The sequence below is a fragment of the Rousettus aegyptiacus genome, unplaced genomic scaffold (assembly GCF_014176215.1).
Source record: "Rousettus aegyptiacus isolate mRouAeg1 unplaced genomic scaffold, mRouAeg1.p scaffold_m13_p_1, whole genome shotgun sequence".
NCBI lineage: Eukaryota > Metazoa > Chordata > Mammalia > Chiroptera > Pteropodidae > Rousettus > Rousettus aegyptiacus.
This window is the reverse complement of record NW_023416284.1, coordinates 119,682,932-119,699,224: the sequence shown is the minus strand read 5'-3', so window position 1 is coordinate 119,699,224 and position 16,293 is coordinate 119,682,932. Positions and strand designations below refer to the sequence as shown.

Genomic DNA, 16,293 nt, shown 5'->3' with positions numbered 1-16,293 from the left:
GCCAGTAATTCATTTAGCACAGGTTTACTATGGGAATTATAATAATCCCACAAGCCAATACCATACAGGATAATATCTTTTAGTAAACCAAATAAAGAAATAGCATACTCCAAACAAATGACAGATTAATCACACTATTGTTCCAAGTAAAAGGAGACGAGAGCAATAAAGTCCACATTTAATATGAGATTTATCTTTCCATATGAGTAAGCAGGTACTCTGGAGAGTCCTTGACCACCCAAGGAGCTGCTTGGGAAAGGTCCCAAGACTGAAAATCTGTGTAATGTTTACGTCGTAAACAAGTGGATTTGAAATCATATTAAACCAAGACACAGCAGATGTTCAGATTATAAAATGAGGCTCAAAGAAATGATTGAACCAGGTACCATTTTATACTTTTCAGGCAAACAATACATTTTTAAGAAATTGACAGGACAAAGAAATTTAGTGCTCATTAGAAAGAAATCTAAGCAAGGTTTGGGCGTTAGTGAGGAATCTAAACAAATTTTGGGTTTGGGTTGTAAATTAATAAAAGTCTCACAAGGCTTGTTTATATAAGCTTTTGATTCCTGATTTTTCAACTCGTGATAAGATTGTCTCTCAGGTCTCAGGATAGCTATAGAGAAGCTGAGCAGAGAGGACACTTATAGATTTATCTCCTGCTTTTAGAGGGACAGAGATCAGGGTTTTCTGCTTACATGGGAAGTTTCTCAAGTAAATATAATGCGACATAATCAATATGCCATTGTGGGATATCTAGGGTGGCCTGCCCTAGGCCCCAACACCGTCTTATGTCACTTTAATTATTAGACTAGCCAAAGAACCTAGAAGGAACATTTTTCCACCCTCGCGGCCTCCCATTCTTAATCATGACCTAAGTGATAAGTTAATGTACAAATTTAAGTCATAAATAAGAAGCATAAGTGGATATGTTTAACTGTTCTTAATCAGTAGGATGGTAAATATCAGGGTATTATTTCTTCTATTAAGTATAGATATATCAAATATAAATATTCACATTTTTTTTTATATAAGTAGAGAAGGGTGGATTTAGTAAACTGAACAGGCCAAAGGAACATGGAAAAAGTAGGAATTATAGCAACAACAGGAAGGATGAGCAACAATGATGATTACATACAGAAGAACAAGATGGAAAGAGAGTTCAACGGTGCCTCAGAATAATAATGGATCAGTCAAACGTCCTAAAAAAACAGCTACCATGCAAATTGGATCCCTCATTTTCTGGGACAGGAATCTTTAGATGACCATTCTAATTTAAATAAAATACAAACAAGACAGGGTTTTCAGTTATGTTAATAAGGTCAATACATAAATGACAAATATATAATGATAAGCATTTATTAAGCAAAGTTTATGTCATTAAGGGGAGAAACAAACTAAAGTCCCAAGGATGTAAAAAGTGAATATTGACTATAAAATGGGGCCTGAGGCAGCTCCAGCTGGAAGTCAGTCAATTCCTCCCCCAAACTCCCAGGAACCATAGAAGGAGGCCTTGCACCTATAGATGGAAATGGAGCAATATCGTTCCTAGTACCAGTGGGGAGAGAACCCTGTGGTCATCTACAAAGATGACATGTCAGTGCAGAAAAAAACACCTCCTGTGGCAGGGGTGGGGGTATAGTCTCTGAGACCCTAGGTCCCAGGTAGTAAGTAGGATCCCAAAGCATCTGAGAGCTGCCCTGGATCAGGACTAGCTAAAATCAGAATTCTTGAGTCTATCTGTCATGGGTGAGCTGAATGTTACAGTTGATCTCCCCTACTCGCCCCACCTTATCCATGGTTTAAGTTACTTGTTGTCAATCACAGTCTAAAAATATTAAATTGAAAATTCTAGAAATAAACAATTCGTAAGTTTTAAATTGCATGCCATTCTGACTAGTGTGATAAAACATCTTGCTGTCCAGCCCTGTCCTACACAGGACGTGAACCAGCCCTTTGTCTGGCATCTCCACACTATACACGCTACACCTTTAGTCACTAAGTAGCTGACTCAGTTATCAGGTTGACTGTCCAGTGGGCTATCAGTTTGACTACTGTGGTATCACAGTGCTTGTATTCAAGTAACTCTTATTTTATTTAATAATGACCTCAAAGCCCAAGAGTAGTGATGCTGGCAATTCAGATGTGTCTAACAGAAGCTGTAAAATGCTTTAAGTGAAAAGGTAAAGGGATGTATGTAAAGGAGAACACATAGTATATATTGGGTTCAGTACTATCTATCCACTGTTTCAGGCATCCACTGGGGCCTTGGGATGTACCTCCTGTGAATAAGGGAGGACTGCTGTACAGACCACCTCTCCACATTTATGCCTGGGTGGTCCTCAAAGGCCTTACACTTGCTGGTTGCAGCTCATTGCTGAGGCCCAAAGTGAAGCCTGGCCTTTCTCTCCTAGAGTTTCCCCCATGTCACATGACCTAGAGTCCAGCCAAGCTCCCTTGGAGCCTCCTGCTTACCTACCCTGTGCCTTTGGGCTAGTGACTAACCCTGGCCACCCCCACACCCCAAGACCTGTCTGGGTGGGCCCCATGAACCTACTGCCACAGGCTTTTAAAATCCCAGCAGCAAGGTCTTTTCCCTCAGTTCTATAGGCTTAAGAGAACCTGGGGTCCCTTATTATTGCTGAGGGTAATGGAGAAAAAACATTTCCTGATTATTAATATGAAACTTAAGCAGGGACTTTTTTTGATATTTAACAGCATATACAGGGATTCATATTCAGTCAAATGGCCACATGGTAGATGTGATTTTTATTAATGCCATTATTTGCATTAACTAGGACTACTGGATGATAAGTATGACAATCACTGTAATAGTCAATAATCCAGTGTTTAACTGTGTGTAGGGCCTCAAGGGTAAAAGAAAATGGGAACATCATCCTTAATGCTATTAAGAGTTTATAGCCTAGTGTGACAAAGAGGCAGGACACACATTATTGGACGGTCCCACTTTGCCCTTTCCTGTTCCGTAAAATGAGTAATCATATCCATTTTCATAGGATTATTATGATTTCATAGATTTATTTTAAAGATCAAGTCGAATGTTATGGAAAGCACTCAACAGAACCTGGCACATACCAAATGCTCAATAAATGATATCTTAACATTCAAAAAGGTTGTAGAGGCAAGTTTGACCTATTTAAGCCTTGAGAGCTGAACTAAAAGTAACTGTCAGATGCAACCTCAGTTGGGCTGAGACTCACTTTTTTTATGGTAATAGTCTGAAAAAAGTAAACAAAATTAATCTAGGAAAGCTATCCTAGTCTATATAAGTTATAGGAATAATGAAGAAACCCATACTGATGCTTGTTATATAGTCACAATAAATTTCACACTCACTATAGTATGTGTTTTGCTATTTAAACTATAAAAAAAGATATAAACACAACAGACTTAATTAAAAGCAAAGGAGAATGGGATCAGTTTGTTTCAACATTTAAAATTAGATTTATAAAGCATGTTTTATCAATGAAACATTTTCTTCAAAATTCGCACTAATGAAAGAATAAACAGTAATGATCTACCTTATGTATAGCAAGATCCTACCCACACCTACCCAGTACAAAACACTATGAAAAGCAGAACTAATCTTTTGTAGTTATTAGCCTTTTCCCACCTTGGAGCAAGCAAAGAAGATTTTTGGATAATCGATACTAATAATCCATATATATCTTTAAAAAATTTTATTTATAACACATATTTGAATCTTTAAACGAGTGTCTGTGGAGAAGGGGTGTACAGCACTAACGGTTGTTTCCCCTTAGTAACAGGAGCGAAGGCAGGATTCAGACCAGGCCTCTCAGGCCAAGGCTCCTGACCCAGACCGAAGCCCCTGCACCAAGGGCCTAAACACAAAGGTCATATTGTTTTGGGAACAGGTTCCTGGACAGTTTCCTGACCTATTTTCAGCGACTGCATGGCTTCATCCAGCCTTCTCATCACTGTGGCCAAAAAAGCACCAGGATGAACATTCTCTCTTTTAACATACTTCATGGTTTCCAGGCTGAACATCACTGTGCCTGGAAGGAAAGCATGAAATCGAGCATGTGTAGTGCTCAGGAGAACATACAAACTCACAGGAAAAATGACCCACAGAAAAAACTGGAGGCTGCCCTACTTAGCAGACCACCTACATTAGAATCATCCAAACACCCAATAAGATAATGATACCTCATATTTATCAAGCATTTTCTATATGTTCTAAGTGCTTTGGTATATTCATTTAATCTTTGGGAAAAAAATCTATATGTATGCTGCCATCACTAAACCCATTTTATAGATGAGGACTAAGTGGTTTACCAGTATGCTTAATCCCCTCGATAAGAGGTGGGGTGGGGAGGAGGTCCTGCTGGGCAATCTGCATTTTTACAGTGCTCCAGGGTTCATTCTAAGCCTGAGAATCACTGAACACAGGACCTCCCAGGCTGGTGTTTTATCTCAGAAAATGGGGTCAGATGGAGTCCTCCCCAACCTCTGAAAAGGTCGATTCAGATGGGCAAAGAGGTGGGAAGGGGCTTAGCTAAGAGTTCTTTAAACCTTACTTTGGATTTTCTAGCTGCTTCTCACAGTGCCTTATTCCAGGGCTTCCATGATTACTTTGGAAACCCAGGTCCTAACATCCCACCATGTGAAGAAGCCCCAGTCTTGTGGAAGGGGAGTTGTGGAAGTCAAAGATCCCTTAACACAAGCTAAATCTACAGCACCTAGAGCCTTGGCACGTGAAGCTCCTTACCTCCATACCGTTTCCTTTGGGATTTTGCTGTCCAGATGTGAATCAGCCTTTTAGCACGCTTCTTGTACCAGTGACTCCCTAAGATATTGATTTCGACCATGCCCTCTGGGTCCGGATCGCCAATCTGTAGCAGGACTTTGAACTCCCGTTCAAACGCTGGGAGGAGTGCTCTGTTTGGACCTGTGTAGAACAGACGGTTACCGAGGGATAAGTTGGGATGGGGCAAGGCTAAGAGGCGTGGGGAAGGACATCCCTGGCCTGCAGGACACTGGACACTGCCTTAGGTGGGTGGCTCAGGGTGGGCACTGGAGATGACGTTGGGGCTGAGTGGGAAAGATTCCAGAACACTTACCGAATACCTTTTCCAGCAGACATGCTTCCACGTGAAGTACTGATGGTTTCAGAAAGTACTTAAATCTAAATCTGCACGGCAGTTGTGGAGAAGGAGCCACTTCCTGGAATGGATACACGTCTTCTTGGTTCCTGGGCCGTGCAATTTGTTCAGGGCCCTCGTCAGGCTGGGCACCATCACTTGTACCTGGGATGGGATCTGAAGGAAGAGAAAACCCCATGAGAGCGAGAAGCAGGACAAGATTGCTCGCAGTTGGCCCACAGCTCCAGTTAAGTTCCCTTTGTATGCCCCGCCCCCTTCAGAGGTGCGCTCTCATTGGCTCCCTCATACCCCGGCAACCCAATAAAGGGTCTCGACAGTGCCTGATGCCAACCTCCAATCAGCCCACTTGGTGTTCTCAAGGTTAAGGATGGGGGAAATGAGAGTGGAACGTGAGTTTTGAGTTCCGGTGTTTTCCTCAATAATTAATGTTACAAAACTGGAGGATTATGAAAGACACACTGCTCACCAACATTAGGTATAGTTTGGATAGTCGTGTCTCCCAACACTGGATGTGCTAGTATGAGGATCATTTCTATAGTGCCAACCAGCTACTATAATAACTTTAATTTTGGACTGAGTACCTTACAACAAATGGAAACGGAAGTGGTAGGACTGAGACAAAAGTCCAGGCAGAAGGCTGGCGAGCTCCTGCTAGACTTTGGTGCTAGAAGCATTTCTTTATTTCTTAAGACTAACACTTCTCATCGGAAGTTACCAGAGCTTTGCTTGCCCACAAAATATCAGGCAACAGGGATGCCTTAGTATTAAAAAATGTCAGCCACCAAACAAATTTGCAAACAGTGACCGTATACCCCTTGCTGATATTAGGGAATCCAAAATCCTGAGACCCACTTCAATGACCATGCCTTTATAATAATACACATTGATTATAAGCCTCTTTTCTAAGGATGTCATTTCAGGAATTTTAGTATTGCTAGAGCTTATTATTTCATAATAATTTAGCACATGTCTTGATACAGAGGTTCTCAAAGGATGAACCTTGAGTGATTCCTGGGAGTCTCTAAGACCCTTTCAGGGGGTCTATGAGGTCAAAACTATTTTCATAATACTAAGATCTTATTAGCTTTTTCTAGTCTTTTTCTTCCACAAAGGCATAGTGAACTGTTTTTAGAGGCTACATGACTCATGATATCATGTCATAGCAGGATGAATGCAAAGCAGTTCTGAAAATCCAGCTGTCTATTAAACCAGACATTAAAGAGATTTGCCAAAAATGTAAAATGATACAACTCTTCTTAACAAAGCATTGCTTTGGAAAATAGTTATTTTTCATAAAAAATGTTATTTATGTTAACACATAATATATCTTAAGGAATAAGTGAATATTTTTAAACTTTCTTATTTTCAATTTCTAATACAGTAAGTATCAATAGATATAACTCATACATGCAAAAGGTCTTTGAGGACCTCAATAATTTTAAACCACATAAAGGAATTCTGAAATCGGTTTGACAACTACTACTCTAGTAGAAAAAAACGTTAGGTGTTTCTTTTACTACAAGAAATATTTTGGTGTCAGGAGGCTTGGAGTCCAGCTCTGACTTTCTCACTTACTATTTATTTGAATGTTCTTAAGCAATTTATTTTCCTCTCTCAGCTTCAGCTTACTTAAATGTAAATTTAGGAGACACTATTTGATTGCAAAGGAATGTTTTATGGTTTAATGAATCAAGGCAGGAGAGAATATAAATTGTTAAGCATTAGACTAATGTCAGGGATTAATCTTATTACATACAGTATTTGACCAAAAGCCTGGATGGGCTGCGGAATTCCAACCATCACTAAGAACATAAATCGTATTGCGCCACTAGTAGTTTAGGTGTTTGACTACCTGAACCTCATCAGAATTAAAAATAAAAACAAAAACACCTTATTCTTAGGAGATACATACTGAAGTTCTTAGGCATGAAGTATCATAATGTTGGCAACTTATTCCAAATACTTTTGCAAAAAAATATTTATAAATATATACATAAAGCAAAAAAGACAAAATGGTAACAAAACTGTTGAGTCAAGATGAAAGTTGTGGGTGTTCACTGTACTATTTTCATTCTTCTGTAAGTTTTTGTTTTCATCATAAAAAATTGGATAATAGTCAATAAATTTACTCATCTATTACATAATAGTCTTTCATAAGGACTATTAAACTAGGAGGATTAGTAATTAACAAAAAATATAAGGACATGGTAAAGAACTTAAAAAGACATGAAATGTATGGCGGATTTTCTCCTCACTCTAGAATCACACTTCCCAAGAGGCAATCGCTGTTAGATTTCTTATTTATCCTTTCTGAAAGATTCTAGCATATTGGTAAAAAGTGGATTTTCATCATATGTGCATTTAAACTTACAAGAATTCAACCAAAGAAGTAAAAAAGAGTAAAAGGAGGGAAGGTAAAGAGGGAAGTAAATAGTTACAAATGTAGACAGAAAAAGATTTTTATGGAAAGTAACCTCACAGGGTGATTTGATCATAAATTTCTAATGAGGCCGGTCACAGGGGGGTAGTCATGCCCCAGGCATATAATTTTTTAGCAAGGTTTATTTTTGCCTTAAGAAAGTACTATCCATTGATTCTGTGCTGCATCTAGGTTAATATCCTTTTGAAATAAACTGTAAACACAGTTAAGAAAGCACAGAATCTTGCTAACTAACTATCCTATAATCTAATCCCTGCCATACTTTCCTCCAGTCATGTAATCTTACTACTTTTCCTCCTCGAGGCCGCAAACTGTTATTACCCATTCCTCAGAGCATTTGAGATTTTGCTCAAATGTCTTTAGCTTGGCTTAAACAAACTCTTATAAAAATTTTCTACAGGTTTGGATGTCCTAATATTGACACAAGAAACAATAAATTGTGCAAGTGTATTCATCCTGTTATACCAAATGTGCAAGTGTTTAATGGGGAGAGATTCTGCTAGTACCTTGGTTTTTGAGGACCACTCAGCAATTTGCCACAAGTATGATTGTAATGGGTCAATGTTTACTTAACCAGACTATCAAGGGTTCACTAAGGTGCTGACTTTAGATGTTAATGTCTCACAAAAGATGCCACTTTAGCCTTTATATGGTGCCAGCATGTTTTATGCATTGTTGAACAGCTCATGGTTGAAAAACTCTTCTCCATTTTGAGTCAGAATTTACCTCTTGAAAGCGACTATTTAACTTCTTATATAATGAAGTCTTTCAATTAGGTAAAGTTAGGTCTTAGATGTCTTTTCTCGTTTCCAGTAGAGTCTGTTGACTAGGAAAACAACCAACTAGGTGTTCTGTCACCAAAAAGATTTATTCAGTTAAAAGAAAAGATTCCAATCCAGTGCATGCAAACATGGCAAACTATGTGTGCATGGAAATTAACCTCACAGGGACAAAGATGGAGGAAGTATTTAATGGAGGGGAAGAGAAAGTTAAGGGAATGCTGTTCGAACCATACAGCTCTGTCGTGAACAGAGTTCTTCCTGTAGGGCTGTTGTGATGACAATGACTGTGAGAACTCTTCCCATAGACCCTTCAGGTTGAGGTTTTTGTTATAAATATTATCAAGTCTTTTTTATTGCTGAGCTATTTCTAATTCCTTTAATTATTTCTTTTATGACACTTCGGTTAACATAATTATACATATTTATTGTTGAAAAAAGATATTGAGTAACTAAGCTTATTTTAATTACAAAAACAACTGAAATATTCTAGCTAAAATGTTGCGTATTGGTTTAATATAATTTCAAATCCACTTGTTTATGACTTAAGTGAAACTGTTTTAATCCACTATTTATAACAAAGGAAAAAAGCATTGGTGAGGACTGTTTAAGAGTTTTAATTTGGGTGAGGCATCTCTTTGCCAACCTAAAAACTCTCCAAAGACCCTTGAGGCACTAGCTCCCATCTTGGTCAGGCACTCCTTGTAGACAGTGGTGAGAAACCTCCCAGTGGCCTAATAAAAGAGATCAGTTCATCTACCAACACCAGAGTATTCACTCCTTAGCAGTGTGCTCTAGCAACAGGGGACTTTCACTTTTTCCCTGGCGACTAGACACCACCTCTCTCCTGAGTGCCTGCTTTTATAAAAAGGTACACTTCTGTTAAAGTTTGGACTTTATTCGTCTCATCTCCCTTTGCCCGGAACAATAATGTGATTAATCTATCATTTGGAATATATTATTTCTTTATTTGGTTTATTAAGAGATATTATCCTGTACTCTATTGGCTTATAAAATTATTATAATTCCCACAGTGAACATGTGCTAAATAAATTGCTGGCAAATTCCGGGTCTCTTATTAGAAGCATTAAGTCACTGAGATGCCTGTGGGCAGAAAAGTGCTAGTGTAAAAAGTAAAAGATGCTAGCAGAAAAAGTAATCTCCAGAGTGAGAATAAACCCAAGCCCTTTTGCTCCTAAGGACACTAATCCAAACCCCAAGGATAATGATTATTTTAAACTTTTTAAAACTGATAACTTTAATTTACTAGAAGCTAGGCCCATGAGAATAGACAAAACTACAACAAATGCTAATATGGAACCAATCAGAGTTACTGAAGAGAGCTTATGCTACACAAATGACGAAAATTAGAATGGAATCCCGACAAGCTGGTTTGGACACAGAAATCCAGTGGCTATTAGATTTATGATCCAAAGGAGGACACATCTGATCCTCACAGGAGCAGAGATCATACAACTTGGACCCATTACTTAGCTGATAAATTGAATCAAACCTTAGAGCATTTAGAGAACATAATTTTAATTTACAAAGATCTTTGTTTGGGTAACAACACCCTGAAGATTAAGATGGCCTATACCTAATATATTATCCCTTAAAACATCTCCACGGAAAACAGCAGGGGAAGCTACTCATGTAATAATGAAATCAAGAGCATTAACTATGATTTAGGGTGGGGAGAGGCACCCTCACCGCTACATGCTGAAGCAAAAGAACAAATTTAAAAGGTTAGCCTAAAAGCCACACTCCCACAGGACAGAACAGCATTATTTACAGTATTTGTAGGTGCCAGAAACACAGAAGTGCTCATTGACTTGATAAAAAGAGCTAAGGAACTAAGTCAAAATCAAAACTATAGCTTTAACACCAATGTATATAGCCAGAACAGACCTCTACCTAAAGTAAATAGATCCAATCAAAATAATCCGTGTAGACCTAAATCTACAAAACTTTTTTTGGTCATCTAAACAATTCAGCCTACGCTTTAGTTCAAATTACAAAAACCCAAATAGAAACCCAAGAAGCTATTTACAGTGGCAGAAGCAGGATAATAAAGAATCTGTTAGAGGAAGTACACCTCAGAAAAAAGACTTAAGAATCCATTTACTATAAATAATAACCACTTTATTAAACATAATGTCATTAATAGACAAGCCATTGATAGACAAAGGAGAGAAAATCCCCCTACATAGGGACTGGCAGTCTCTTTGCCCAAGCTGGAGACAAATGGCAGGTCACAGTGGCCATTTCAATGGAAACCCCCTTTGTAAATATAAACACATGTGTACTACTATGTTGTTAGATACAGGGTTCCAAGTAACAATGATACAAGGATATCCTACTAATTTAGAAAACTTTAAAAATAAAACAGGAGTAATCAAAAGATTGGAAGGAAAATTAACCCCAGGGACACGGGTACATAGATTCCTAACAATTGATGGTCCCGATTTAGAAAACATTTTTAGAATGGATGTAATAGCACACCATATAACAAGGATGTAACAGTTCCTAAAACTAAGTTGGCTACGGCAAAATGGACTACAATTAAATTGCCTGTCCCATTTAAAATAACAAGTATACTTTCTAATACAATCTTAAGGAAGGATGTACTCAAATTAAGAAAAAAATTCCAAGAACTCCTACTGTTTTACCATATGATATCTCAATCTGGTCTGTTAAAAAACCAAATGGATAATAGATTTACAGTGGATTATAGGAATTTAAACACTCTCCCAAAATTGAAGTCATACTCTCAGTTACAGGCACTAACATAACAATATCACCACTACAGGATTTGGAACTTATTATACAGTGATGGACTTCTGACATGTTCTTTGCTATAACAGTCGATGAGGAGAGCCAACTCATGACTGCATACACATGGAAGGGTAGGCAGTAAATTGACTAAATTAATATAAGGCTACCTTAACAGCCCAATGATAATCCATAACCTTCTGACACAAGATATCTGGGCCTTTCAGGAACACACGACACACATGCAAATCATTATTTCCTATAATGATGACATCCTGATCTATGGTGATAACTTGTGAGACCAAATGAGGGTAAAGATAGACTTATTAAAATCCTTACACTCAGAGGATGGACAGTCAACCCAGGTAAAGTTCAAGGGCCTCAAAACAGTAAAATTTCTAGACATAATTTGGTCCTCTGAAGGTAAGAAAATACCAAACCCAGTCATAAACAAGATAGATTGCATATCAACTCCTATCACAAAAGAATTGTTTGGATATTGGAAACAGAATATACCTTACATGAAGATAATATTAAAACCCATCTACGAAACAACTAGGAAGAGTAGAAAACTTAAATGGACAGAGACTCAAGAAGCAGAATTTACTTATTTGAAAAATGCTGTCAGAACTTTTAACACAATGGTACCAGCTAATGTGGACTCTCAAATACAAACTACAGTGCCTATACTCTCAAGGGTTTGCAACATGGTCACTGTGGACTAAAATACAACAGGACCCCAAACTTTACCCATTTGTGCTTTGGACCAAGAGTTCCTATTGTCTGAGAATAGACACCAACCAATTGAAAAGCTCACCAGGGCACTCTGTGAGGCTCTGCAAAACGCAGAGCCACTAACGGTAAATAAACTCGTAATACTTAAAACTCCAACAGCCTATTTTGGAGTGGGTAAAACAGACTCCTGACAAAGGGATACTACCTTGACCATAAAGTCCTAATATGGAAATGATATCTGGCATCCAGAGGGTGCAGGTATCAGTGTGCATTTGGAAGCTAGCCTAATAGACTGGGGATTCTGGGCAGCTGTATCAAGTAGGGCTTGTGCACAGGAATTTACACTGGGCTTGTAGCTAGGTCAGCTGTTGTCAGTAGGTTGAAGCACAGGATTTTGCCTGGAGCTTACAATTGGTATCTCTTTGTCTTTATGTCCCACTGTGCCAGCTCTCAGAAGAATTTGTCATGAGGGGTCCCAGTCCATAAGGGGACAATTGTCATCTCAACTTTGTTGCTTTACTGCCTGTAGCAACAGAGGGCTTTTACTGTCTGAGCCTACTCTGCAAGTGAACTTTTTAGATCTTGTGAGGCTACATCCTTTCCTCTCTAGTGGAAGCCCCTGGCTTTCTTGGTTAAGCCATAAAAAGCCTGTGCTAAAAGCCCATGATACCAAACCCAGATTTAATGTTTAATTGCAGTTTCTGCCTCTCAATCAGTTTGTAATTTCCTAATCCAGACTAGTTAGGTAATCTACTTGATAGGACCCTCTGCCTTCCCCTAAGGGAAGATGTTTTAGTTTGAAATAATCCAGCTCTTAACTACTTAGTCCCACCCTCTTTCTACCTATAAAATCTTTCCATTTTGTACAACCCCTACAAGCTAGAGGGCCCTTCTAAATTGCTAGATGGGATGTTGCCTGATACATGAATCACTGAATAAAGCCAATTCAAGCTTCATATTCTGAGTTGAATTTTTTTTTTAACATTCCAAAGACATTATTTACCAAACTGCTAAATTATAGGTAGCTTAATAGAAAAAAACCTTCTTAAATTTAGAAGACAAACGTTAAAAATTAGCAATGTTCCAAACAAGTCATAAAAATCAGTCATCCTCATCATTTCATTCAGAACCATATAATTTAATTTGATCTTGTTGGCAGTTTTATGAAGCCATCAGTTCTTCCATTAGAGATCTTACAATTTTTACCTAGTTCAATGGTAAGATCTGAAAACTTACCAGAAACCTGTATTTTAGAGTAAGTAATTTTAGAAGTTGAGGGATAGTAAAAAGGATTGGTGGGCTTCGAATTGTTTATATACAGTGCCACACCCCTGGATCCTGTAAGGACTAGATTTGTAAAGGACAGCAGTTTTCAATTCCTCAAAGAATTGAGTTGTCTAAATGACACCATAGGATGACCCAGTTATATAGCTATATTATCTATCTTTAATAAATTCTTTTTGTTTCATTTTAGCTTAGGGGAGGAGGCTTGAAAAAAATTTCTGTCAGGCTCAGATTATCAGCTATTTTCACAAGTTTAGTCAGACTGGTGGCCTTCCATCTTATTCTGTCTTTTTATCTATCTATTAATCTCAGGAAGTAATTCATTTTCAATAACTTTTGAAGATTCTCCCTTGGTCTAAGAAATTCTTTCCCTTGGGCCCTTTGGCCTTGACCTAGGAGTGAAAGATATCTGAGAAGGATCAGATAGTCTTATTTTAATAATCTCTTCAGAATGGAAAGGCAATTTAGACAAAGGATTACTAGAATGAGTACTCAAAGGCTAGCCATTAAGTTTTTTGCATCCACTTTTTAATTTGGTCTTTCTATAGGTACCAATGATACAGCTGTTTAAGATGAGAGCTCTCTAAAAATTTCCAATTTAGAAGTTTATAAATTCAGAGGATCCATAGTCTGGCCATTGATGACCCATTAATCTCCATAGTAACTCTAATAAGGCTTTTATGGTTTAGCCAAGGAAGCTAGAGGCTTCTACAAGAGAGGAAAGGATGTAGCCTCACAAGATCTAAAAAGTTCATTCGCAGAGTAGGCTCAGACAGTAAAAGCCCTTTGTTGCTACAGGCAGTAAAGCAACAAGGTTGAGATGACAATTGGCCCCTTATGGACTGGGACCCCTCATGACAAATTCTTCTGAGAGCTGGCACAGTGGGACATAAAGACAAAGAGATACCAATTGTAAGCTCCAGGCCAAATCCTGTGCTTCAACCTACTGACAACAGCTGACCTAGCTACAAGACCAGTGTAAATTCAGTAGCACACATGTTCTACTGAATACTGCTGCCCAGAATCCCCAGTCTGTTTGGCTGGCTGCCAAACACACACTGATACCTGCACCTTCTGGATGACAGAGACCAAAGAGGGTATTCTCATAGGTCAAAACCAAGCTCTCAATACATAGAGACAAATGATATATCAGATAGATGACAAAGAGAAACAATGACCATCTCCGAGAGGAGAAAGGATCTATAGCAAAGTTGCCATGTCCAAGGATCTTAATAGTGACTCAAACCAAAAAGCTTTTTCATGGTTTAACCAAAGCAAACAGTTCATTCCCAGAGATAGAAACAGCTGTTCCAAAATGCCGGGAATCCCTTGTTTCCCCCCTTTTAAAACAGAATATGATAACTTACCTAGCCAAACAATAACTGATTTTTTCTTTGATGCCCTATGTTCGGATACACAGCCCATTTGGCTGTGCTCCAGATGCATCTACATCTTCTGGCTGGCAGAAAACGAGGATGATGAGGGGCCCTGTTTTTACTCTCTGTGAGAGGAAAATAATTAAGAAAACCCCTGAGTACTCATACCAAATAACAAAGAGTTGCTAAACCCCAGGAACTAGTTCCACAGATATTTTCTTCTGCTAAACCAAATTTAGAAAGAGGAAGATGACACCTGCCAGTTCTAACTTCTACCAAAAGCTGCAGAGAGATCTGGGAGGCTGACTGGGTAAGAATGCTTACTTCTTGCCAGCTACTCCTCAGACGTCACAGGATCTGTCAGCTGCAGCATTCTGGGGCGGGGCAGGGGGCACAGCCAGTAAATTTTATCCTGCTGACTAAACCAACTGTTGAGGAGTAAAAATTTCTCTTTACTATTCTAGGTTCTTCTGGCCGTTCTAGTAATGAAATTGAAATGAGACAAAATATCAGGAGAAAAACGAATTAAAAGTTTAATAACGGAAACATGGGAGAGACCCAGGAAAACTGAGTAACTCACCGAAATGGCAGAAGCCATTACCTTAACTACTTCCTTCAGCAAGGTAGAGTCAGTTATGGAAAGCTACCAGGAAAAGCACAGTAAACAAAAGATTGTTATGCAGATTTAAGTCCAGCCTCCTACTGTGTGGGAATCACCCTTACAAATGGAGATTGCCCTTACAAATATAAATGTCCTTTTACAAAAGATAACTTATTAGTTTTCTGAGCTTCTCCTCTGTTGGCAGTTTCTTAAAAGTAACCAGCCTAAAATAATTTTCCTAAAGAGGCACATTTTGGGATGGCAAACTCAGCTTCTCCTTAGGGACAATAGGAGGAAAAAGATAATATTCGAGGTCAATAGAAGATAAAGGAGCTATTAAAATAACTGGAGAAATATTCCACACTAAAAATGCTAAAATTATTCTAATAAATATTAAGTCATACATTAGAAAACTTAAGACAAGTATAAGCACATCTGGAAAATGAGACTAATAAAGTCAAAATAACTTTGCGGGAATTGAAAAAAGAACAAAAACATGCTTTCCCCCAAATTATGACAGCTTTGAATTCTGAGGTTATGGCAATCAAACTGTAACTGTGAAGATCTTCATTTCTTTAAAATTACCTCTCTTTCTCCTCAACTCAAACTGGCCTCGGGCTCACTTGTTTCTTTTCTTTCCTTATCCTTCTCAATACTGCAGGAACCACATCCTTAATCATTAAGCCCTAAGATTAGCATCAAACAGTCTTAGGAACAAAGCCTCAAGTCTGTGGACCACAGAAACGGAGTCAAACTACAGATTATATCTTGCAGCTCCACACCCATAAGGTCAGAATGACTGGACTATACTGGCATCCCCTTGAAACCAGACTGAAGGATGCCATGACTGACATCAGGACCGGATGCAATGTCGAACTGCCTCCTACCCTACCCTGATCAATCAATAGGGCCCATGACCCCAACTCCCTTACTTACTAATGAGTTCTTCACTGTATAACCTATTCCCTAGAGACCACTGGGGAGCCAGGTCTTCGAGCACTAGCTCACCTGTGTCTTTGGGCTTGGCGCCATTTCCTTAAATAAATCTCTGCTTTCATTGCTGCAAACTCCTATCTGTATCTCTTTTGGCCTTGATGCATGCAGGCAAAATGAACCCCTTGAGTTTGGTAATAAAACATGTGCCTGACAGTGCTATACAAGT

General features: G+C 38.5%; 1 protein-coding gene across 1 annotated transcript; it reads right to left on the bottom strand.

Moving 5' to 3' along the window:
• Window positions 1-3,686: 3,686 nt before the first annotated feature.
• LOC107509271 lies at window positions 3,687-14,671 on the bottom strand. Its single transcript, XM_016141666.2, has 4 exons — window positions 14,522-14,671; window positions 5,103-5,300; window positions 4,751-4,930; window positions 3,687-4,037 (listed from the first exon to the last, which is right to left on the bottom strand). Exons 1-4 carry the CDS (start codon window positions 14,598-14,600, stop codon window positions 3,877-3,879), a joined length of 618 nt encoding a protein of 205 aa, XP_015997152.1. The 5' UTR covers window positions 14,601-14,671; the 3' UTR covers window positions 3,687-3,876.
• Window positions 14,672-16,293: the final 1,622 nt, after the last annotated feature.